The sequence below is a fragment of the Sparassis crispa genome (genome assembly GCF_003851025.1).
Source record: "Sparassis crispa DNA, contig_000001F, whole genome shotgun sequence".
Taxonomy (NCBI): domain Eukaryota; kingdom Fungi; phylum Basidiomycota; class Agaricomycetes; order Polyporales; family Sparassidaceae; genus Sparassis; species Sparassis crispa.
The window spans coordinates 1,295,208-1,315,822 of record NW_020939748.1 but is presented as its reverse complement, the minus strand read 5'-3'; the positions used below and the strand labels follow the sequence as shown (position 1 = coordinate 1,315,822).

The following is a 20,615-nucleotide window of genomic DNA, read 5'->3' as shown; positions in this document are numbered from 1 at the left end:
CCGCCAAAAACTGGGTCCACATCTTTCCGCGTACGACGCCTAGCCGCCTCGATCCAGCGCAGAACTTGGGCAGGCAATGTCGCCGTAGTGAAGAACCAATCCTCGGTTTTGGTGCCATTTGGGTTGCTGATTTGGAAGATGACTTCTAAGTCCGGTCGTCCATGTGCGGCACCGACAAGGGCACCGTCGAGCTGGGCGAAGTCGAGGTGACCTAGAATACAATGGATTTCAAGTTCAAAGAGTTGAAGGGTGATGTGGATTTGCTCCAGGAGGGTATGGAATGGTTGGATTTGAGATAAGAGGAACGGTACATATTCAAGATCCATGGTGGGCATAATCACTCTAGCCGTAGAGGCAGCGCTCCGAATATGCAATGAGACCAAGAGTGGGTTTCGACGGTATGTAAGATAGGCCTCACTCATGCCCAACCACTCTAAGCGCCGTGACAAGGTTGTGACCCGACAGTTGCCCGAGAGTGATGCTATTGATTTGGGAGCAATAAGTCAAAGTCTGATACCCGATATGGTAATGGATGGTGTGGTAAGGGCCACTTATCAGCCAAATATTTACGTGCTGGATGTTGGCTCTGTTTGGTCGCCGTTCACTTTGGGTTGTTGCCAGCCTAATTTCTCTCCTACGAGGGCGAAATAAAAAAATGTGCTCCCTGGGAATATTCAAGAAGGTATTCATTAACAATCCCCAGGGAACACATTCCTGACAAAGGCTTTGTGGAAAGAGGAATTAGACAAGCAAGCACTTTCGCCCGCCATTTTGGTGTAAGCGTGACATTAGACGCCCGACGCGAGTGGCTGGATATGAGTGAGGCCTATCTTACTATGTAAACGAACAACATTGCCTTTTTTGGCGACTTGCGGTCTTGAGTCCCACACCGTTGGTTCATCTAGTCCACGCACACGGTACCTCCACATTTATTAGCTCTGGTATCAAGGCGTACAAGAATTATTGAGTCCATCTCAGAAGTCGATTCTGATGTGGTGGGAAGGGGCGAGCAACAGTATTCGAAAGTATCAGCAAGGCGTCTGCCAATATCTTGTGCAGTCGCTATGCAGAAACTGGGCGAAAACAAATAATTTACCACAACAGAGGTGCACCTTCACATTGAACACCGATGCACGCCCACAGCCTTCATAATTTCCCCGCCAAATATAGGATCTTCTTCCCAATATTCTCCACACACGATGGCTACCCGCGTCGGTCTGCTGAGAAGCTTGGGCAAGACACTTTTGAAGATACCCCCTACCTGTAAGAACCAATTTACAGGAGCCTCCGGAGAGCCATCACGATAAATTTCGAATACTATCTCCAGATTTGGTCGACTTGAGGCCATCCGAACGAGGACATCGTCTAATTGTGCCCAATCCAAGCTTACGGGATTCCCTGCAACGAAATATTGCAGTGTAATGAAGACGCGCTCCAGATCGGCGTGCATAGGTTGGATAAGAGACAAGATCCACGGGATGCTGCGCGGATGCCCACACTTGTGTCGGTCGCGGCGTTTGATTGAGCAGGCCCTGACGCGCAGCGAGACCAGATACGGGTTGTGTTCGAACGTAAGGGCTTGTTTCTGTACAAGGGCTTGTTTTTCTGTGTCTTTGCATCCCCCGACCGAGATAGAGCAATGGTTGAGATCCCTGCCGGCCAGCTTCAAAAGCTCTATCACAGCTGTGCGGGACTCGAAGGAGATACAGCCACAGAGCGGAAACTCCACTTGTCGAAGATGGATTGCCACGGGGCCACACAGCAGCTGCGAGAGAGCCCGTGGGAACAGGAACAGATATGGATAAATCCGGAGAGTATGCATCTCGACTGGGCCTTGCTTGATAGCATCGGGAGGTTGAGCATGCGAAGCTGCGTTCCATCGGGTGAGTGTGAGCGCAGCGAGTTTGGGACAGGCACTAATTAGCCACGCGACTTCAGCCACACTCCACGGTACCCCCTTCAAGTGCAAGGTCTTCAGTGTTGCGAAACTTGGCCCCACGCGGCGCTGGTAAGAATAGGAGAACATCTCAAACAGCCAACCCTCAACAGCCAAGTGCTCGAGTTTGTGCAGCTTCGACAGCAATGACAGCAGTTCCTGGTGATACTGTTGGTAGAATTTGGCGATATCAAGACTGCGAACAAGGGGGGCCACAGAGGGGAAATCATTCACGGCCTCCTTGAAGATCCTGTATGCTTCTATGTTCTCCAGAAGGATACGACGGTATGGCAGAATGGCTCTGATATCTTCCGAGAGGCAGGCGAGCATGTCGAGCATCTCGCAAGGAAGTATGACTTGCATGCTGTGGCAACGTTCGAGACGCGATGGATGAAAGTCAGCTATGAGACTATCCGTTGTCGCGGAGAAAATGCGCACCATGGCATCCTTACAAGTGGGAGACGTCAATGCGGCTCAAAGATCAATCGTCAATATAGAGGTTGTGGACGCGCGGGGTTGAAGTCGAGCTGTGGGTTGAAACGTCGAAGATTGTAGTTGTGTACGAGTGTGGGACGCAGCCATGCCAGGGTTCTTATAGTTGTCAGTGCCATCGGGAGCTTTGTCTTTGTATATGTCGGACTTTGGCTGCGCGTGGACTCTCCTTTGTTGCCACGTTGAGACAAAGAAACAAGCGTCCGAGATTGTGCTCCGGCATCTTCGGCCCTCGATCTCGATCGGTCGCGTGACCGGTACCTGACGTACGCGTCACGGTCGAGTGGCTGAAGACGGTTGGCGAGAGTCGTCCAGTGCATTCGCTGTCTCGTGAAGGTCATTTTTTGACGCAATGTGCGCAGTTCGCTTCTCTTTCGTCGCACTCACCTCACTGTGTTTGTGTAGCTTATATCTCGTATCATGTCTTGGATTTTGCACCCAGAGGGCGACGGCGGCGGGCGGGCACAGCGCCCGACGGAGCTGCCACCTTCGCGCAATGGCCAGACTGCACCAACCAGCGCCGGAGAAGAGGTACCCGTGTCTCCATGGGGAGAGATCCCAAATGACGACAAGTATCCCAAGGTCCCAGATCCTGTGGAACGGGACAGACTCGTATCAACGAAGCAGGCGAACCAACCATTCCTCGGGTGCGTACCATCGTTCCTCGTGTATTCGCAGTATCTTGAACTAGCACCTGTCTGAAGACATTCACAATACCGCAAGCAGCAGGAAAAGGAGCATGAAGAGTGGGCCAAGCGCAAGAAGGAGCGGGAGGAGAAGATTGCGCGAGGTGAACCTGTAGGGCCGGAGGAGCCTGACCCCACGGAGGAACCTGAGGTCGGCTGCCTCGGCCTCATGAAGTTTCTCCTCTATGCCGTTATATTCGTCCTTCTGACTGGCAAGTTCATCACCGGAAGTTACTTGTGGGAGCTGGAGCCCCCGAACTGGCGGAAACTTATTCCGGTGAGCATTTCCGGTCCAACTACGTACTCATAATGCGTGTTTGATGTCTACTATTACGACATCGTGTCGGTAAGACGAACCAACGTTTATTTTCAGAGGGCACGCTGGCAACGTTCGATGGTTCAAACACTGGGAAACCCGTTTATCTTGCCGTAAGTCGCCTTGGAGCCCTGTACCACTAGGCTGCCTGGTTCACACCATACTCTCTGCCTAGATCGATGGCGACGTGTACGATGTGACCGTTAGCCGCGCGACATACGGGCCTGGTGGCCCCTACCACATGATGTAGGAGAACCGTTATCATGTCGAGCTGCGCTGACCGAGTCTGGCAGGGCCGGACGAGACGCCGCCCGTGCGTTCGGAACGGGATGTTTCGCCACGCACCTAACGCACGACCTTCGCGGGTTAAGCGAGCAAGAAATGAAGGTGATTCCAATCTTCCCGATCCTTGTGGCGCAAGCTTGTTGATCCCTCGCTTATTTACCTCGCCGCTCCGCCCCGCACCGTAGGGCGTGCAGAATTGGAAGGAGTTCTATGCTAAACATAAGAAGTACGTCAAGGTCGGACGCGTTTCTCATCCGCCCGTTGATCCTGCGAGCCCCATACCGGAACACTGTGATCCGAGCAAGGCGAAACCGCAAGCACCGTGGCTGGAGCAGCGACTGAAGGAGGGCGACCCGCACCGTGGTGAACTGTAAGGAGAGTATATATTCCACTGACGATCTACGCGGAGGAGTCCTGTAACTACTTATTATAAGGCTCTATGTAGTTACAATGTGGTGATGCAAGGGTGATGGAAGGTCCGGCTGGTGCGAGCGTGCGCGATAAGAACGAATGTGCATGTCCAAAAAATAGTCCTCAAGGTCCGCGTGATAGCCTCGGCAATGATAACAAGAAGCTGTGCTCAGCTGGTCAAGGGCATAAGGGACGGTCAGCGCATGTCTGAGAAGCGACGCGTATGTTTATTTACCTTCACGGAGCCGGGCAGGTTTTGAGATAGTTCTTGAGGATCGGGAAATCTGCCATCGACGCTTCTGCCATCTGAGAATAGTCTGCGTCGCGGTATTTGGCGACAACAATGTTTCCACGCCACGCTTTAGCCTCGTTGAAGCAGGCGCCCTGAATCTCGCGGATGCACTTGTTGACTGGGAAGGGCATCCCATCGCGGGAGACAATGGGGTAGAAGAGTATGTACGGAGTGGTGAACTTCTTGTTCATGCCATCAAGGGCCTCAACGAGCTACAGAGGTGTGGGAGACGGGAGAACACGAGTGAGCGTCATGGCCGGTGTTTAATCTGGGGGAGAGATCGCATTAGACGCACATGATACTGCCAGGACCTGGGCCCCAAGCCTTCGGCAATATAGTCGATATGAATCTCTGGGTGTGGCATGCGACCACAGCGGTAAGGCTGGGGCGGATTGGGAAGAACCGCATTGAGCACTGTGGTCATCAGGGAGACCAAGTGGGGGGGACGGTCGTCGGAAGGAAAACAAATCGCGTCGTAGGGAATCATTTGGTCCATGGCGAAAAGACGAGAAAATTGAAGTATGTACAGTGAAGTAGAAGTTTGGACGAAGAGCGAAGAACTGGAACTTGGTGCTCACCGAGGAGGACGGAGGGGCATATATACCGCTGGGAGTGTTGCAGCCACATCGAGGGATATAGCCCACCGAGTGACAAGGCTGGGAAGGAAATGATGGACTGGAGGCTCATGGCGGATGCATGCGCGAACCTCGCGACTGGCTGATCTTGGCAGCGTCGAGTAACGGTTGCCCGAAAAGGCAGGTGTATTGGCCGTAAAAGGCAAGCGTGGGTGACCGTCACGACGCGTGCGTGACGGCGCGCAGGGTTAATCGAATGTTAACCGAATGTTAACCGAGTGTTAACCTTTTGCTCTTCTGCGTGTCGTCGCTGCTGTGTTCTTGATCAAAGGGAGCCCCCGTTCTAGATTCCAAACTAATACTGCTGCGCTACCCTGCAAACCACGCCATCGATGGAGTGCGGCGTGCTCGTCGCGTCCCATCTTTCCTCCCTCTTCCCGTCGTCCTTGCCCATCTCCGTCCCCACATCGCATAAGGATATTCTCAGCCTTTCCGTGGACTCCTCTGCGCCCCTAGAACACGCCAGCTACTCTACCCTCTTTCATACCTCCCGAACGGGCACCATTCTGCTTCGCCTCACACACCGTGCCACCCTTCTCGAACTCATCACTCTCACCTGCGATGCTCCCCAGCTGCGCTTTGATTTTCCTGGTGCCATCTTACCCTCTCCGGCAGTTTTCTTGTGGGAAGAGCGAGAGCTTCACGTTATTGCCGTCTCAGTCGTGGGCTCTCTCTATCGCTTTGTCCTCCCTCTTCAACGTGGCGCACAGCTCTGGCACCCCAGCAGGTACTGGTTTCGCCAGTACGACATCCAGAACATGCGGTCAGACATGGAGGGGTTGGTCCAAGTGCATGGGCCACATTGTGTTGTTTTGAGTTTGCCCGGTGGTGCCTTGCTACGTTTGGAAGCAGAACTTCTCGGGAATGATGACGAGGACGGTACGGCTCTCGACTCGCCCCTGGTCTCGCTGCGGCCATTATTAACCCGCTAATAGATGTTTGGCAAGAGACAAAATTCCATCCTCATTCACTCCTTACTTCGATCACCTCGTTGCTGCCCTTGCAAGGCGGTCCTCCAGGAAGTTCCGACATTATCTCGATGGCGTCCTTCCCCCAGCCAACCGACATTGAGCACGTTTGGACTCTGTCAAGAGACCGGACTCTCCGTCTATGGACAGCACGAAGCGGATGTGTCGCTGAGAAGTCGCTCGCTGCGATCATTCCAGGAAAGGCCATGACGCCTGCTTCAACATCCGCCTCAAGCTCCGGAAAACTCTCGAATCTTCTGCCTGCAGATGCGCAGAAGCTTCTCAGTGTATTTCCAGAGTTCGAAATGGAGGACCCTGTGCCTTATGTTCTCGCGTTCATCCCGGCTGAATCATCCTCGACTTCGGGAGGTTATTTCCATCTCTTCAGCTCACATTCCAGCGATCTACATCCTCTGAACTACTTTGAGTGCTCCGTCACAAGTGCACATTGCCATTTACAGGACTTCGTGGTGATTGGCTCCACCCTGTACACTGTTTGGGATAAGCAGGGCCAGTCAATGGTAGAAGACGCCAAGGTTTCGTTTCATGATGGTAACAGGATCGAGGTGGTGTGGAACACCGCGACTTACGCCCATGAGGCAGAGCTCACACCGGCGTACCTCGAAGAATTGCTTCTGTCCGCAGGCTCCATGGCTGACAAGTTTTTCGAAGCAATCTCGAGACCAGGCATATTCTCGTCTGTGACGCTTCGGACTGCCATCGATCAGTACACTGACGCATGCCGCTCCCTCCCCCCACCATATACGCCACAGCTATTGACCACGTACGGCAGCGTGGGTGAACAGATCGCTGCCGTAGTGGGCTGCACGGTTGAGCTCACCCGCGATCCCAGCACCGGTGCTCCGCAGTACGACAGGTACTGGAACGCGCTGAAACGCGACTGGGAGGGCTTCGTAGCGCGGTGTCGCGAGATCGAGCGCCATGCGCGCTGGCCGCTGGCGATCTGCATGGGAGAACCAAGGGAGGGCATTCTGGTCGTCGAACGCGAACGCATCGCGGCGCTCGTGGACGAGGACTTTCCTCTTAGGTCCCGCCGGCTTCTCGCGGCGTCTTCTCCCCTGGACCCCCAATTTACCCTCCTGGAGATCCTGTGGACGCTGCGTGCCAAGATTGGCACCCGGTCCATGCTTGTTTTCGAGGATCGATTGGTCGACCTTGTGCATCAAGAGATCGCCTTCCCATACGCCGATATTATACAGGACCAAGCCGAGCGGATCAACATCCGCGAGGAGCTCGACGAAGGCATGCAGAGTTGGATTGCCGGGCGCTTGCAGAGCATCGACAACATGTCGGACGCAATTCAATCGGTGCTCAATGTCATTGGTGGCTTGGAAAAGAACGTGAAGAAAGAAGTTGAGGATGAAGATGCGGCGTTGCGGCTTCCACCCGCCTATCCGGAGTGGCGGAGGGCGCTCGTGTCTTCGTACGTTGCAGTTTCCGTCCAAGCACGATATGACTTGTGTCTGTCGCTCGTTACGTTGCTCTTCTTCGTCTCGGAAGATCTGCCACAATGGGATCCTGCGTCGCTTGCAGAAATCTTTGTGGTATTCCGTGGGATCGCCATGCTCCGGTACGCGACGCGCCAGCCAGCTGCGGGCAGCGTCAGTACGCCAGCTGCTGAGCCCTTGGCGGACGAGGAAGTCGTCGCGAAGATGAGGGACATGCATGTCTCGTCAACAGCCTCTGGATTCACGCCGAGCTACTCGCTCATCCACCGTCTCCTCACGCAGTACGGCAGCGATGCAGCAAGCGTGCCTGCCTCTGCACACCTATTCTTAGATTCTTCCGGGCTGCTGGAATCCTTATCTCCTGCAAATGCGACGAAGCTCGAGGTGCTCTTTTGTGAGCGGCTTCGCCTTCTCGGATACCGCGAGGCTTCCAGAGAGAGCTTAATGTGGCTACCCAGGACAGCTGGGGTGACGTACGTGCTTGGCCGACTGTGGTTGGATGAGGGTAGGTACGATGATGCAGCCTCTGTAATGGAGGGTGTAGCAGTCAGCTTCGGTGAGTGGGTTGGAGGGTGCAATCCCTGTACTGCGCCACTAATAATGGTATCGCCCGCCAGGACGTGACAGCGCGTTAACCACGGAGGACCACGAGGCTCTGGCCGGGGTACTGCCAGGCGCGGCGTTCTTCCAATCTGTGTTCGATTTCTATTTGCATGTCGCCGGCCTCTTCAAGGCCGTTTCTGTGACATCAAGTGAAGTGGTGTTTTCCCAGCTCGCTCTGTCCGTGGCACCGCCTGGCGTCGACACCGCGTCCCTGTGGCACGCGGTCATAAGAGGCCTCACGGACTTGGGGCTTTATGAAGATGCGTATGCCGCACTAGTCTCCACCCCCTATGAGAAATTGTGTGTGGGCGTCTTCTTTCTGTCCCCGTCCCGTGTGTCACATGACAACTCACCGTGTTGTGTTTACCAGAAAACGGGAATGTGTGAGCCAACTGATGTACCGGATGTGCGAGGAGCACGCCGTCGACCGACTCATGGCCCTTAATTTTGCGGGCTTCGTGGACGAAGTGGAGGAATCGCTCTCGTTTAAGGCCCGGAACGCGGACCCGCGAGTGCGACCGTTCTACTCAAGGATACTCTACACGTGGTATATCTCTCGTGGCGATTATCGCAATGGTCAGTCGTCCTCCTTTTCCCCAGGGAACGTCATTCTCAACCATGTTTCTCGGACCTTAGCCGCCCTCACAATGTACCAGCGGGCGCGGAAGCTCGCCAGCCTGTTCGGAGACCCGGCGAACTTCATTGAAATTGCCGAGTTACAGCTTGAAGCTTATGTTGTTGGAATGAATGCTCTCGCGCTCACTGATCAGAAGAACGCATGGATCGTCCTGCCCGTCACGGCCGAATCCGAACACGAGGTAAACGGGGCTTCCTCGCTCCGGATCGCTTGTCCATGATGCTAATTGAAAATGATTTTGACGCGTGCAGCCCCGTAAGCGCCGTAAGTTGTCGCGATATATCCCGGAGGACAAGTACGGGCCCGGGAAGCGGGACATGGAGGTGGTGGAACTGGCGGACATGCAGTACGAGTATACACTTTTGGCTATCCGTCTGGAGTTAATCCGCCGAGACCCCACACTTCTGTCGGCTGGGGGTAAGTTGTGTCCAGTTCCCAAGCTTGACGTCCTCGTGAGCTGATAGCGAGCCCGCAGAAGCGCTGCTATCGCCTCCGTCCGTCGTATTGCGTCTGACGCAAGCGAATCGCTTCAACATGGCCATGGCTACCGCACGCACACTTAACGTCGACATGACCGATCTCTTCGGTCATTTGACCGGCCTATGTTTGCGCCTCTCCCGCAACCCGGAGGCTGTCATGTAAGGCTCTTGTCTGCCGGTTCGAACCCTGCGCTGACTCACCGTTGATAGCGGCGAAGATACGTCTGACTGGCTGCTAACTGACAAAGTGACTTCGTGGCCCGGCACTGCAGCAGACCGAGGCTGGCGATACCTTCGAGAGTCGCTGGAGCGGCACGATGGTCCGGATACGGATTACAGATACACCAAGGTGACATTGGAAACCATCTTAGAACTCGATCGCACATCACCACCCCCACAGTGGTTGACTCAGTCGCTAGAGGCAAGTCTTCTACGCGCAGCCATTGTGGGCGCATCGCTAATTCCCCCGCCGCAGGTGCACCACCCTGAGTATCTGATTCGCACATGCCTGCGCTACGAGATGTTCGAAGGGGCACTGGAGCACACGTTGTCGCTAATGCGGAGAGTGAGTGTCCAGACCCTCTCCATCGTCGTGGTCACCCTTCTGATTAAGCTGCCTCCTTGCAGAGTGACGCTCACCTCGCACAGGAGAGGCCCAAGGCCGCGTCTGTGACCTGGCTACCATATACCTTGATTGACCAGGTTCTCGCCGCGGTGGATACCCAGCAGGGGCTTCCCATCGGGGCTCAGTCTCTACGCAAAGAATTGCGGACAGAGATTTCCAACCGCATAAAACGCGTGCAAAAATTCGGCCAGTCTGTCCGATAGCCACGGTCCGTTTGTTGTGATATCCCACTGCTTATCGGTAGATACTGTACGTGTTAATTCTGCACTGTTCGCGCTGCTCATTACCCATGCCGTCGTGTAAAATAGTAGTACCGTTTCTGGATCTATTTTGCTTTACACCATGGACATCGTCGCCCCGAAGTGGCTATTACTTTGACTAAGTGCGAAGTAAGTAGAGAAGGCTCTCAACACCGCGTAATGGCCTCTCTTCTTTCTCCGCATCTGGGGTGCCTTCTTTGATGTTAAAAGTCCCGACAGTCTCCGTTGGGTCGGAAATGCACTTGGTTCGGGGAACAGTACTCCACGAGTACGTCCTATCCACATATGCTGCGGTCATATTTTGTCCTCAGCGACTCTTCACCGCTGACACACTACAAATTTTAATTCAAATAGCGCACCAGCAGGCATCACCTGTGATGCATGCGGCGGTGCCGAACGTCGGAGAGATGGCCGTGTTCCAGCTGTGTGGAGACTATGGAGGCCCGTGTATTCTCCCTTTTAATGTGCCAATAGGTTCGGCCTTAACGCCGCCGTCACCCGCATTGCAGCATTGTGCAGGAGGATGCATAGTCCCGATCGATGACTCCCCCAAGAACTCGTGTGTTTCTTAGGAGCGATCTGAAACTTGAATGGACGCACGGGTGATAGGTTCGAAATTGCGAAATAGTGAAGTAAACCGTTCTGGAACACTGGAACTCCGGAGGATATTGGAGGCATGACCTCGCGTACGATGCACGGTATTTCCTGTCACACGGCAGTGACGGTCAGATTGGACCCTTTCGTCAGCCATTGCACGCATGCAGAATATGCCCAGAGCTAGCTAAACACAACCCAAAGAACCGTCGAGATATGACTCCAGTGGGACTTTCGTTTGCAGAAACGGTTATTTCCATCTGCCACGGTGAGCAGACCTCCAAGTCTGTTCTGCGGTATACTTTCTTTGTTAAACTTGTCTGACGAAAATCATAACCTGGACTACACGACGCCAATCATGGGACGTATTCCCAATACCTGAGGGATCCAGATTTGCGAACAGTTTCACTTCTAGTACTAAGTCTGCTTGGGCTCAGTGAGTATCTCCCGTTCCGCTTTGGCTTCAAAGGGCACCAGCTAAGACGTTTGCAATTGTCGATCAGGCTCTGGAGGTTGCCAAGGAATGCTACTGCTAGAATTTCATGATGCTGTCATTTTCGGAATGTGTTTCAGCAAAATGGCCGTCTGACACCTTCACATCTACGGAATGAGTATGGCTACAGTGTGAGCTGACTGCTTTAAAAAGTAATATTTACCAGCAAATACTCCACTGAGAGGGTTTGGAGAGGGCATTTACGCCGAAATTGGAAGGCGGCTCATAGCAAGTCCCTGGCTCAAACTGTGTCCAATCATCGTAGAAGGATTTTTACCAAGGTTTACATACAATCACTATATGGTTGGGTCATCGTGCATGGGGAAGCTTGGACACTGTTGAACCACCGATAATGAAGTCCTGACTATACGATTGTGAGAGTGAAAAGTGTTGATTGACAAGTGATTTTCCATGAATGAACCGTTAAAATAAAACAAAGAAAAGCATTGGCCAGATGTGCAGCTACGTGCACAGTTCTGTCAATATCATTGTTGTGTTTTGTTGCTGTCAAGATCAATTTGCCCTCTGGAGGATAGATACTCTCACCAAGTGCTTTCGAGAGCTCCACGGAGTACGCGAAATATATCGTGAGTTTCTGTGAACTTCGTCAAGCATGGCTGCCAAGTCACTGGCGTACGACTCGATCCTAGGAAGCCAAAAGCCTCCGGTCCATCTTGGATCTTGCGTAGATCAGACTAGGATGAGATTGGGAAGCATCTCACAGTAGTTGGGGACTTCGTCAGCGCAAACTAGAAAATTCTGGAAAGTGAATCATGAGTTGCTTCGTCTTCCTGGTGAGAGGAAGGAAATGATTTGTGGTTCGAGGAGAATTGATGACATCAGTACCTGGAGTAGTCTGGTAGAGAGCGAGTGTGCTCCAGTCGCTGGTCACCGTGCGAACCCGGCCCAATTCGGATACCGCCGCATCCCGCCGTGCGTCGCTCACCGAGTGCCATCTAAACAACATCTATCCTCTCACCATCCTGTCCTTCCAACGCCCACCATGTCCAGAAAGTTGCGTGCAAACTTCTTGAAGAACTGGTTCGCCGTCGAGGTCCGTCGAGTTTTCCGTTGCGTGCAGGAACTGATTCATCGCTAACGCTTGTTCACTGTTCGCTAGGCTACCCCCATGCAAGTACTCCCTCATTGTCCATTTATCTTGTTGTGCTAACTTAGGGCACAGTTTTGTCGTCGTTGGAGCGGTTATCCTCGGTGGAAGCTGGTACCTCACACGGCTTGCCCGGGGACCTACGAGTGAGTGTTTCCCTGCTGTGAGCCTATGTGATCGCTCAGCATAAACCCCTCAACAGTCGTCTGGACGAAGGATAACCCCACTCCTTGGAACGAGATCCAGCCGAATGAGGGCACCAAGATGCTGACCGTCAACCAACATTTCGACAAGAGGTGCGTGCGTTTCTCAGACCGCAGTGCGGGCGTCGACTCACCCGGCGTCGATTTCATCGCACAGCTGGGAGCGCAAGAAGCTGTGATGGTCCTCCTGTACTACTCATGCGGGTATAAATCTCTCGTTCTGTAACAATTCTCGTTACACATTCAATCCGAATGTTTTCGATCTTTCCTGTGACGTGACGTGACGTGTGACGCTTGCGCCGAGTTCCTATCGGGCGCTAAGTGCATTGCCGATCTTGTCCACCATGGTTGTCCCTCTGAATTCTCCCCAGCCAGTATTTTCCCTCCCACCGTTGGATGAAATCCCTGATACCGATGAAGACACCCCTAAAGATGGAACACCGCTGGTGAGATGAAAGTTGCCAGAAGACAACGGATTGTTGTCTAAAGAACACTAAGGGTGAAGTAGGCTCTATGCACGTCCCGGAGATCGTCCTTGGCGCAGCAACGTTTTCCTATCACTACAACTCTGACGAATATGTCGCCGGGACGATGCCTCTGCGCACTGTCCGATTAGCTCTGCGGTATGTCGATGCGTTCCCTATCATACTCCACGTACTTGATGGTGCGCCAGCTACGGCATACGAGCCTTCGACACAGCAGCATACTACGGCGTATCCGAGATCGTGCTCGGGACCGCGCTCAAGACACTGGCGCCTGAATTCCCGCGGTCATCCTACAAATTGGTGCCGCACCACAGCTCTCCCTCCGCATACGTGGACCTGACTCCTTACGCAGATGACCAAGTGCGGGCGGTACGGCCCCGCGCAAAGCGAGTTCGATTACACCCCCGCGACGGTGCGCGCGAGCGTGCGGCGCAGCCTCGCACGGCTGAACACGGACTACCTCGACGTGGTGTATCTGCACGACGTCGAGTACGTGTGCACCCCTGTCGGCCCACAGGAGGCGGGGGACCACACAGCCGCGCTCGCGGACGCGCGAGAAGCCGAGTACGGGCTCGCGCGGGGCGCGGAGGGGAAGACTTGGGGCGAGGGCGACCAGAAGATCCTCGACGCCCTCGCGGAGCTGCGCAAGATGCAGGGGGAGGGGCTCATTCGTGCGGTCGGCATCACAGGTACGGCCTGAGCCCCATCGCTCCGCCCCCATCCTCCTTCAGACGATCTAACGAGCGCATGCGCTGGACAGGCTACAACCTCCCGACGCTCCTGCGTCTCGCACTGCTCGTACTGCACACCCCGCCTTACAAGCCGCTCGACGTGCTGCTCACCTATTCGAACCTGAACCTGCAGAACGCGTCCTTCGCGTCCTTCGCCCCCGCGCTTAAAGCGCGCGCTCGCATTCCGCAGCTGCTGATCGCGTCCCCGCTCAACATGGGCTTGCTCACCTTCACACCGCCCGCGTGGCACCCCGCCCCGGCGGGCCTGCGCGCTGCGACCGCGGAGGCGGTTGCGGTTTGCGATAATGCGCCGTGGGAGGGCGGCTTGCCGAACGTCGCGGTCGGGTATGGGTTCCGCCGGGGCGCAGCCGTTGGCGTGCCCGTTGTCGTCGGCATGACCAACTTGCTGGAGGTGCATGAGAACGTGCGCGTATGGCGCGAGCTCAAGGATGGGACACGGGCGGAGGAGCGCGTGGCCCTCGAGGGGCGTGTGGTCGATGTCTTTCGCGAATGGCAGGGATGGTCGTGGGTTTCGCCGCCGTCGCAGTGAGGGGTGCAGTGCGGTATGGTGATTTTCTAAAGGGTTCATTGACTCACGGTGAAATATGTTCGGACAACGTCTCAATGTGGAATTCAAGCAGTATTGATACAATGCGGTGTAGACAACATGGTGTACTTGTTTCGAAACCCCCCTAAAATCCCAAATGCCTGAGTCATTTATTCATCGCGCACCCTCTGCGTGAGACTACCGCGTCTTAATGACGCCGGCGTTGATCAGCTTCATGATGTTTTGGCGCACAGTCGGGTTCTTCATGTGGTCCTGCAGGGCCGCCGGGTTCGTCTGCGCCTGCTGCAGGATAGACTGCATGACTGGGTCGCCCATAATTTTCTGCATGCAAATCAGTATCTCGTCGGCTGGCTGGCACCACTCAAGGGTAGTCTACTCACCGCAATCTCGGGGTCGCGCATCGCCCGCTGGAGCGTCTCCTCGTCATTCTCTCCCGAGCGCTGGCTGAAAAGCTCCTGCTGGCATTTGACCACCTGCTCCTGGATCTCCCGGCTATGCTTCTTCTCCGTATCCACATCCGCAGCCTGCTCGACGGCCTCGACGGCCCTGGTATACTCGTGCATCGCGTAAAGGACATGGCTCTTACGGATGTACGCCTTCACGAAGCTCGGGTCCGCGCGGATCGCCGCCTCCGTATCCTTGAGCGCCTCGGGCAACGCGACGAGCTTCGTGTACGCGTTCGCGCGGTTGTTGTACCCGCGCGGGTCCTCCGGTGCGCGCTTGATCGACTCGGTGTACGCCTTCACCGCGCCGGCGAAGTCGCCCGCCTTGAAGAGCGCGTTCCCCTCCTCGCGCGCGTGTGTCGCCTTCTCGGGGTCGATGTACGCGAGCCGCGTTGCCGCCACCTCTGCGCGCTCAGCGTCGTGCAGTTTCGTGAGGATGTCCGGCGTGCGGTGTTCCGTGAGCGACTTGTTGTAGTACTTGACCGCGGTCGTGAGGTCGCCCTTCTTGGAGCAGGCGTTACCGGCGCGCCCGAGGGCTTTCGCGATGAGCTTGTAGTCAGCGCGCAGCTGCACGGATCCGTGGTGGTCAGTGATGGGACTGCAAAAATATAAAGAAAATGAGGCAAACGTACCGAACGACCCTCGTCTACTGCCTTCTCGCAGGTCTCTACACACTTGTCGTACTCTCCCTGCTCAAAATATGCCGCTGCATATACAAAGTCATGATTAGACTCGCAGAAAACGGAACGAGCGGCGACGCACCTGCAAGATTGGTCAGGAACGTGATGTCCTTCGACCAGAGCTCCCACGCCTTCTCAAAATGCGTCGCCGCAGTGGCGAAGTCGCGCGCCTTGTAGGCTTCCGCACCGACTTTTTTCTCCGCCTCCGCCGCCGAGCGTGCACGAGCGTCCTCGTCGTCCTCTGCCATCTCCACATCCTCTTCCTCCACCTTCGCTGCGGACGGGGGTGTGGACGTGGACGCAGCGGGCTGCGGCGTATGCGTATGCTCATGCGCGTGCCCATGTTCATGCTCATGCTCGTGATCGTGATCGTGACCGTGTTCCGTCTGTTCGCGCTTCAGTCCCTCGGGTAGGTCCCCGGAGCCCTCCTCGCGGGAAAAGCCCTGCATGTCGACGCCCATCAGCGCACCGAGAACGTCGATCATGCGAGGATCCTGGAGGGCGCCATCAGCGAGCTGCGGGTTGCGCTGGAGCGCCTGCAGACGCTGCACAAACGCAGGATCCGCGAGGTGCTTTGCGGTGCGCGGGTTCGACGCGAGCTTGCCTATGAGGTTCGGGTCGCCGAAGAGCTTGCCCAGGCCGAAAGGCTCCGCGCCATCACCGCGTTCGTCTGCTGCTGCGAGCGAGAGTCAGTGCAAGCAGGGGAGGGTGGAGGAGCGGGGAAGAGAGGCACCTTTCGCGTCTTGAACCTCCTTGAGACCGCGCCGGAGGGCGGGGCTGTCCTCGAGCTTCAGACCGGCCTCATACGCGGCAATGGCCTCGTCATATCTGTGCGCACCGTGGAGCGCGGCGCCCTTGCGCGCGTAGCCTTTGGACCACGCCGAGTTGATTTTCACGCACTGCATCCGCGGACAGTCAGACGATCTGCGCCTCCGCGGCTTCTACGGGAGAACCTCAAAACGCGCACCTGCTCCGCGTCCTCGAGGGCGGCTGCCCACTGGCGTTTGCCGGCCTTGGCAGCGCTGCGGTTGGAGTAGAGGACGTGGTTGGATGGATCGAGCGCGATGGCCTGGGAGAAGAGGTCGATGGCGTTGTCGTAGTCTTTCGCCTGGAATGCTTTGTTGCCCTGGTCTTTGAGTGCGTTCGCCATGGCGTGTACGCTGTCTATAGCAATCGCTGTAGCTGTAACGAGATGGGTGGGCTGGAAGGAATGTAGGTCTTATATCCTGAGCAGTTCGGGTCGAGTTCTGTGCGATGTGCACTCGGTGTTTCGAGAACCTTCTTCGTCCCGCCGATTTCGGGTTAGGGTTACTGGATGACGTTGATATTGACGCACCTCTGGACGACAGTCTAGTTATAGTGCTGGACGCACATGGCATCTTAGGGCATACACACCGCGATGTGACAGGAGGGCGATGGTCGGAATGGGTTCTGTAGACTAGAATGTGATGCGGAAGCCCGGACGTGATGGCCACAGCTGAAGACACCTTTTCCTTACTTGTCACCGATTAGAAATAAGCCTGACTCACCAGGTTAAGCTACGGACGTCACCAGCTGGAACTACATAGAGGAGAACTTCTTAGGGCTGCAGACGGCGACGTAAAGTGGGAGGATAAAACGAATAGACCTTCGAAGATGGGCGGAGCACCTTATATACGTGCTGCCCTCCCCGATTCTAACTCAGCCAGGAAGTCCTGACCCCCTGATAGGCTCATTGACGTCCTGCTGAGCTACATGACGAAAAAGAAATTGTCAATGACGATGGCTGAGGGCAAGGAAACTAAATGGGATGATATAAAGGGAAGGTGAGATACTCAATATGGTAAGATATCTTTCTCTTAGAGGTTAGGGCTAATGGTGTGACGTCATCTGTCTGGTACAAGTAGAGCGGCCTCTTAGATCTTGTTTGACGGGGATCTGACCCGGTCAGTACTTCAGTAACAACACTCAGGATGCCACATGATGGGTCTGCAATATTATTGCAGCGCGTCGACAACTTGAACTATGATAATACACTACCATACTTTTCCTGTGGGATCGATTGGATGTAACAGCCTCACTCACGTTATCAATCAAAATGCGCGCGTTTCTTCCGACTATGCCCCTTCTCTTCCTTCGGGGCAGCCTTGATCGCGCCGAGAACGTCCTTCAAGACCTTGTCGACCTGCTCCTTCTGACCTTCACGCTTCTGCTCGACCTCACCGCCTTGGCCCTGGGCGGGCACGCTGCCGGTGGGTCCCAAACGCCCCTTCTTGACCTTTTTCCCAAGAGCAGCGTCGAAGAGAGCGTCGATCTCGTCCTCCGGACGCGCCTTCCGCTTGCGCTTCGCGTGCTTCTGTTCTGTATCCGCAGGAAGCGCGGGAGCGGGCCTGTCTATCGGGGCTAACGTCGTCGTCGTCAGCGGCGGCAGCGGAGCGCGCTGTGCGCTCTTGGCCGATGATTGCTGGTTCTTCCATTCGTCTACGTTGCGCTGCAGTAGGTGCAAGTTGAGGTGCCGTGTGAAAAACTTGCCGTAGAACGAGCCTGCAAGGAAGTGTTCGTGCGGGATAAGCGACCGTGCGATTTTTTCCTGCACAGCGTCAGTGACAGGGCCCTAAGAGCGATCGTACGATGAGTCACACCTTCAAGTAAGGATCAGCGTATGCCCAGCAGCGGTCGCCGACCCGGCTGCCTATCCGGTCGTCTACTAGGACGTGGTAGTGCCCCATAAGGTCCAGGACGAACTTCCGCTTTGCCTTAGCAGGCACGGTGGGCACATCCAAGACAGCGTCCAATACCCGCGAGCTCGTGACGTGGTGGGCCATCGCGAGGACTTCATCCATACTGAGGGCTTGTATACTGTTGTGTAGTTATTGTGAGAGAACGGACATCGGTAAAACAGAGAAAGACTGTACCTGTCGATCACCAGTTCGTTGTGGGGTGCCGGAAGACGTAGCATAGCTTGTAACAAAACAGCACCTTGTGTCTTCGGTTCTAATGGATCCTCTTCCACGTTACTTCTCCCCCTTCGCCCGGATGGTCTCTTCTCAGCATCCGCTGGCTGCTCGCCTCTTGCTGTTAAGGCCGCTTTGTAGTCCTACGCCAGTCTGAGTCGCGATTAAATACCTTGATTAAGTGCACTGACCTCAAGGGTTCTGACACGCAAAACGCAGGGAACAAGCAGCTTCTTGTCCTCTGCTGTCGTTAACTCGAATGCGCTGCATATGGCCTGGTGATACCATTCCCAGGTGAGTGCGTTGGGAAAAATCACACGCCTGATGTCGCTCACCTCCGCAACTTTTGCCTCCTGAGCTTGCAACGCCGCAGCCCGATCTACCATGGCACGAAGCACACCTGTACGGGAAGTTTCTGAATTATACGCAATATCAGTGTCGGTTCCGCACAACATTCGAAGACCTCTTACTGATGATTTTCCCGAAACTACCGTCAAGCTCATCGCAGGCCTCTCCTAACTGCCGTGAGCTTACACGTTCCAGTGCCTTAGCGACAACGTAGTTTGCAACCGGGTGCACCGCCAACTTTGACAGCTTGCCCTTGAAGTACGTCGCCCAAAGGATATCGAAGACAGCACTGGGCGAGCGGGCGACCAATGTCTCAAGGAGGTGAGATGCGGTGGGGTCACGCAACAGCGTAGACAAGTAATCGGATGCCTCAGGATTAGCGGAAGGATCGTCGTCTGTCAAAACAGTGAGAACGTGCCGACATCGGAGATGACGATGGGACGTACGAGACAAAGTGATGAGTCCGACTAGCGCTCGATCCATTAACGAGTCAGGTACATCGGCCATGTCAAGCCCGGCTTCGACCTCGAGGAGCATCTGCTCGAGAAGCAACGTAAATCTCGGTTCGTTGCAGAAGAAACCGAAGATACCTGTAACACCGGGCTGGCAACTTGGTTAGCAGCGAAGGCGCGTACTTCGTTCTCGCCGAGCTTGTCGCGTAAATTCAAGATGAACTTCGAGGCAATCTGGTGAAAGGCCTTAGGTGGGGACCGCGAGGAGCGTTCGAGTGGATGTATGTGGTCCTCAGAGAACACTGACTTCATCGGGCCCTGTCGCGCCTTGTATGCCGCGCTTTTCTTTGAACGCACGGAATGCTCTGGTTTTCCGGTAGAGTTATCAGGTCCAGCAGACGTTATACAATCCGGGGCGAGGAGTAACAGAAGGGCTCGGATCACATGAGAGCCGAATGGGTCCATTACCAAGGTCGGTAGAGATGGAAGTACTTCCTAAAGAGTGTCATGGGTTGGAGGGTAACGGTGTTTAATGGAATAAGCAACATACGTCGCAAGCGTCCAGCACAAGCTGGGTAAGTGTCCTCAGTTCGCCTTCATCAGAGGATTCCGAAACGGGAGGAAATATGCCCCGAGACTGGATACAGGTTCACTGGCATATTCAAGAAGAAAAAAGGTACTCTTACCTCCCGAGAAATAGTGTCATTAGCGACAGTGAAGAGCGTTTGACAAACATGCGAAGCAAATCTATGCTTGAGCAACTGTTCGAACCTAAACACTGCACTCAATTAGATGCACGACTACAAGAGAGGATTCCAAAACTCACGAGCCATTCAATCTATCCACAAACACTCTCCGCACAAAATCATCCATTGAATATGCCATTCTTTCTAACATGCTCGAGCAGTCCGGATCCGTAGCGAGCTGCTTCTCTTTGCCAGACATTTCTGCCAGGGCAGCCATAAAAAACAGATGACGGTCTACCAAGCGCGTTAAGACAACATCATGGGCCTTGCGTCCTGGAAGGATAAGGCGGGTTGTGCGTACCTTCATTGGGATCGACATCTTCCCCTCCTTCCGCAACCACCACACCCTCTTCTTGCCATTCCCGAATCTGCAGATCGACTGTTCGAAAGTACGCCTTTACCTCTGCATCCACGTATCCAAAGGGTGCTTCGGGGTTGAATTCGGTGGCATTCGTTGCGGGCACTATCCACGATGGACCAGCGCGGGGTTCTGGCGGAAGTTCTTCCACAGGCTCGAGTTGCTGGCCGTAGGCCTCTTCCGCGTCGTTCTTCTTCTTGTGTTTCTTCCCTCTCTTCCTGTTTTCTCTGGGCATGGCGATCCGAGGTAGAAAAGGCGATCGGGCAAGAAGAGAGAAAGTGATCGGCAAATTTCCGCTTTCGGAAGACAGGGACTTTGTCTAGGAACGCTCATGCCGCCTCGCGCTTGCACACTCTGCAACGATGCTCGTGCAATTTTG

General features: G+C 54.9%; 8 protein-coding genes across 8 annotated transcripts; 4 read left to right on the top strand and 4 right to left on the bottom strand.

The window, feature by feature from the left end:
* Nucleotides 1–1,114: 1,114 nt before the first annotated feature.
* Nucleotides 1,115–2,382, bottom strand: SCP_0204040 (hypothetical protein; the record flags this gene model as incomplete). The annotated part of the gene is made up of 2 exons (XM_027754319.1): nucleotides 1,115–2,300; nucleotides 2,375–2,382. 2 exons carry the CDS (start codon nucleotides 2,380–2,382, stop codon nucleotides 1,115–1,117), a joined length of 1,194 nt encoding a protein of 397 aa, XP_027610120.1.
* A 466-nt stretch (nucleotides 2,383–2,848) lies between these two features.
* SCP_0204030 (cytochrome b5) lies at nucleotides 2,849–4,089 on the top strand (the record flags this gene model as incomplete). Its single annotated transcript, XM_027754318.1, has 7 exons — nucleotides 2,849–2,959; nucleotides 3,011–3,075; nucleotides 3,133–3,391; nucleotides 3,466–3,543; nucleotides 3,606–3,676; nucleotides 3,724–3,817; nucleotides 3,901–4,089. 7 exons carry the CDS (start codon nucleotides 2,849–2,851, stop codon nucleotides 4,087–4,089), a joined length of 867 nt encoding a protein of 288 aa, XP_027610119.1.
* A 274-nt stretch (nucleotides 4,090–4,363) lies between these two features.
* Nucleotides 4,364–4,914, bottom strand: SCP_0204020 (hypothetical protein; the record flags this gene model as incomplete). Its single annotated transcript, XM_027754317.1, has 2 exons — nucleotides 4,364–4,630; nucleotides 4,714–4,914. 2 exons carry the CDS (start codon nucleotides 4,912–4,914, stop codon nucleotides 4,364–4,366), a joined length of 468 nt encoding a protein of 155 aa, XP_027610118.1.
* A 471-nt stretch (nucleotides 4,915–5,385) lies between these two features.
* On the top strand, nucleotides 5,386–10,037 carry SCP_0204010 (hypothetical protein; the record flags this gene model as incomplete). The annotated part of the gene is made up of 10 exons (XM_027754316.1): nucleotides 5,386–5,932; nucleotides 5,989–8,046; nucleotides 8,108–8,393; nucleotides 8,464–8,669; nucleotides 8,730–8,911; nucleotides 8,982–9,147; nucleotides 9,206–9,368; nucleotides 9,420–9,630; nucleotides 9,685–9,774; nucleotides 9,837–10,037. The coding sequence occupies 10 exons, from the start codon at nucleotides 5,386–5,388 to the stop codon at nucleotides 10,035–10,037; spliced, it is 4,110 nt and encodes a 1,369-aa protein (XP_027610117.1).
* Nucleotides 10,038–12,184: 2,147 nt separating this feature from the next.
* On the top strand, nucleotides 12,185–12,671 carry SCP_0204000 (hypothetical protein; the record flags this gene model as incomplete). The annotated part of the gene is made up of 5 exons (XM_027754315.1): nucleotides 12,185–12,235; nucleotides 12,302–12,312; nucleotides 12,365–12,435; nucleotides 12,492–12,585; nucleotides 12,650–12,671. The coding sequence occupies 5 exons, from the start codon at nucleotides 12,185–12,187 to the stop codon at nucleotides 12,669–12,671; spliced, it is 249 nt and encodes an 82-aa protein (XP_027610116.1).
* Nucleotides 12,672–12,836: 165 nt separating this feature from the next.
* On the top strand, nucleotides 12,837–14,258 carry SCP_0203990 (D-arabinose 1-dehydrogenase; the record flags this gene model as incomplete). Its single annotated transcript, XM_027754314.1, has 5 exons — nucleotides 12,837–12,938; nucleotides 12,991–13,115; nucleotides 13,166–13,277; nucleotides 13,330–13,666; nucleotides 13,738–14,258. The coding sequence occupies 5 exons, from the start codon at nucleotides 12,837–12,839 to the stop codon at nucleotides 14,256–14,258; spliced, it is 1,197 nt and encodes a 398-aa protein (XP_027610115.1).
* Nucleotides 14,259–14,453: 195 nt separating this feature from the next.
* Nucleotides 14,454–16,549, bottom strand: SCP_0203980 (Heat shock protein sti1 homolog; the record flags this gene model as incomplete). Its single annotated transcript, XM_027754313.1, has 6 exons — nucleotides 14,454–14,597; nucleotides 14,657–15,286; nucleotides 15,352–15,425; nucleotides 15,482–16,075; nucleotides 16,133–16,298; nucleotides 16,367–16,549. The coding sequence occupies 6 exons, from the start codon at nucleotides 16,547–16,549 to the stop codon at nucleotides 14,454–14,456; spliced, it is 1,791 nt and encodes a 596-aa protein (XP_027610114.1).
* Nucleotides 16,550–17,467: 918 nt separating this feature from the next.
* Nucleotides 17,468–20,471, bottom strand: SCP_0203970 (Nucleolar protein; the record flags this gene model as incomplete). The annotated part of the gene is made up of 12 exons (XM_027754312.1): nucleotides 17,468–17,968; nucleotides 18,021–18,237; nucleotides 18,294–18,475; nucleotides 18,524–18,607; nucleotides 18,668–18,747; nucleotides 18,803–19,075; nucleotides 19,127–19,217; nucleotides 19,271–19,627; nucleotides 19,683–19,769; nucleotides 19,819–19,903; nucleotides 19,959–20,112; nucleotides 20,180–20,471. The coding sequence occupies 12 exons, from the start codon at nucleotides 20,469–20,471 to the stop codon at nucleotides 17,468–17,470; spliced, it is 2,403 nt and encodes an 800-aa protein (XP_027610113.1).
* Between the last annotated feature and the right edge of the window lie 144 nt (nucleotides 20,472–20,615).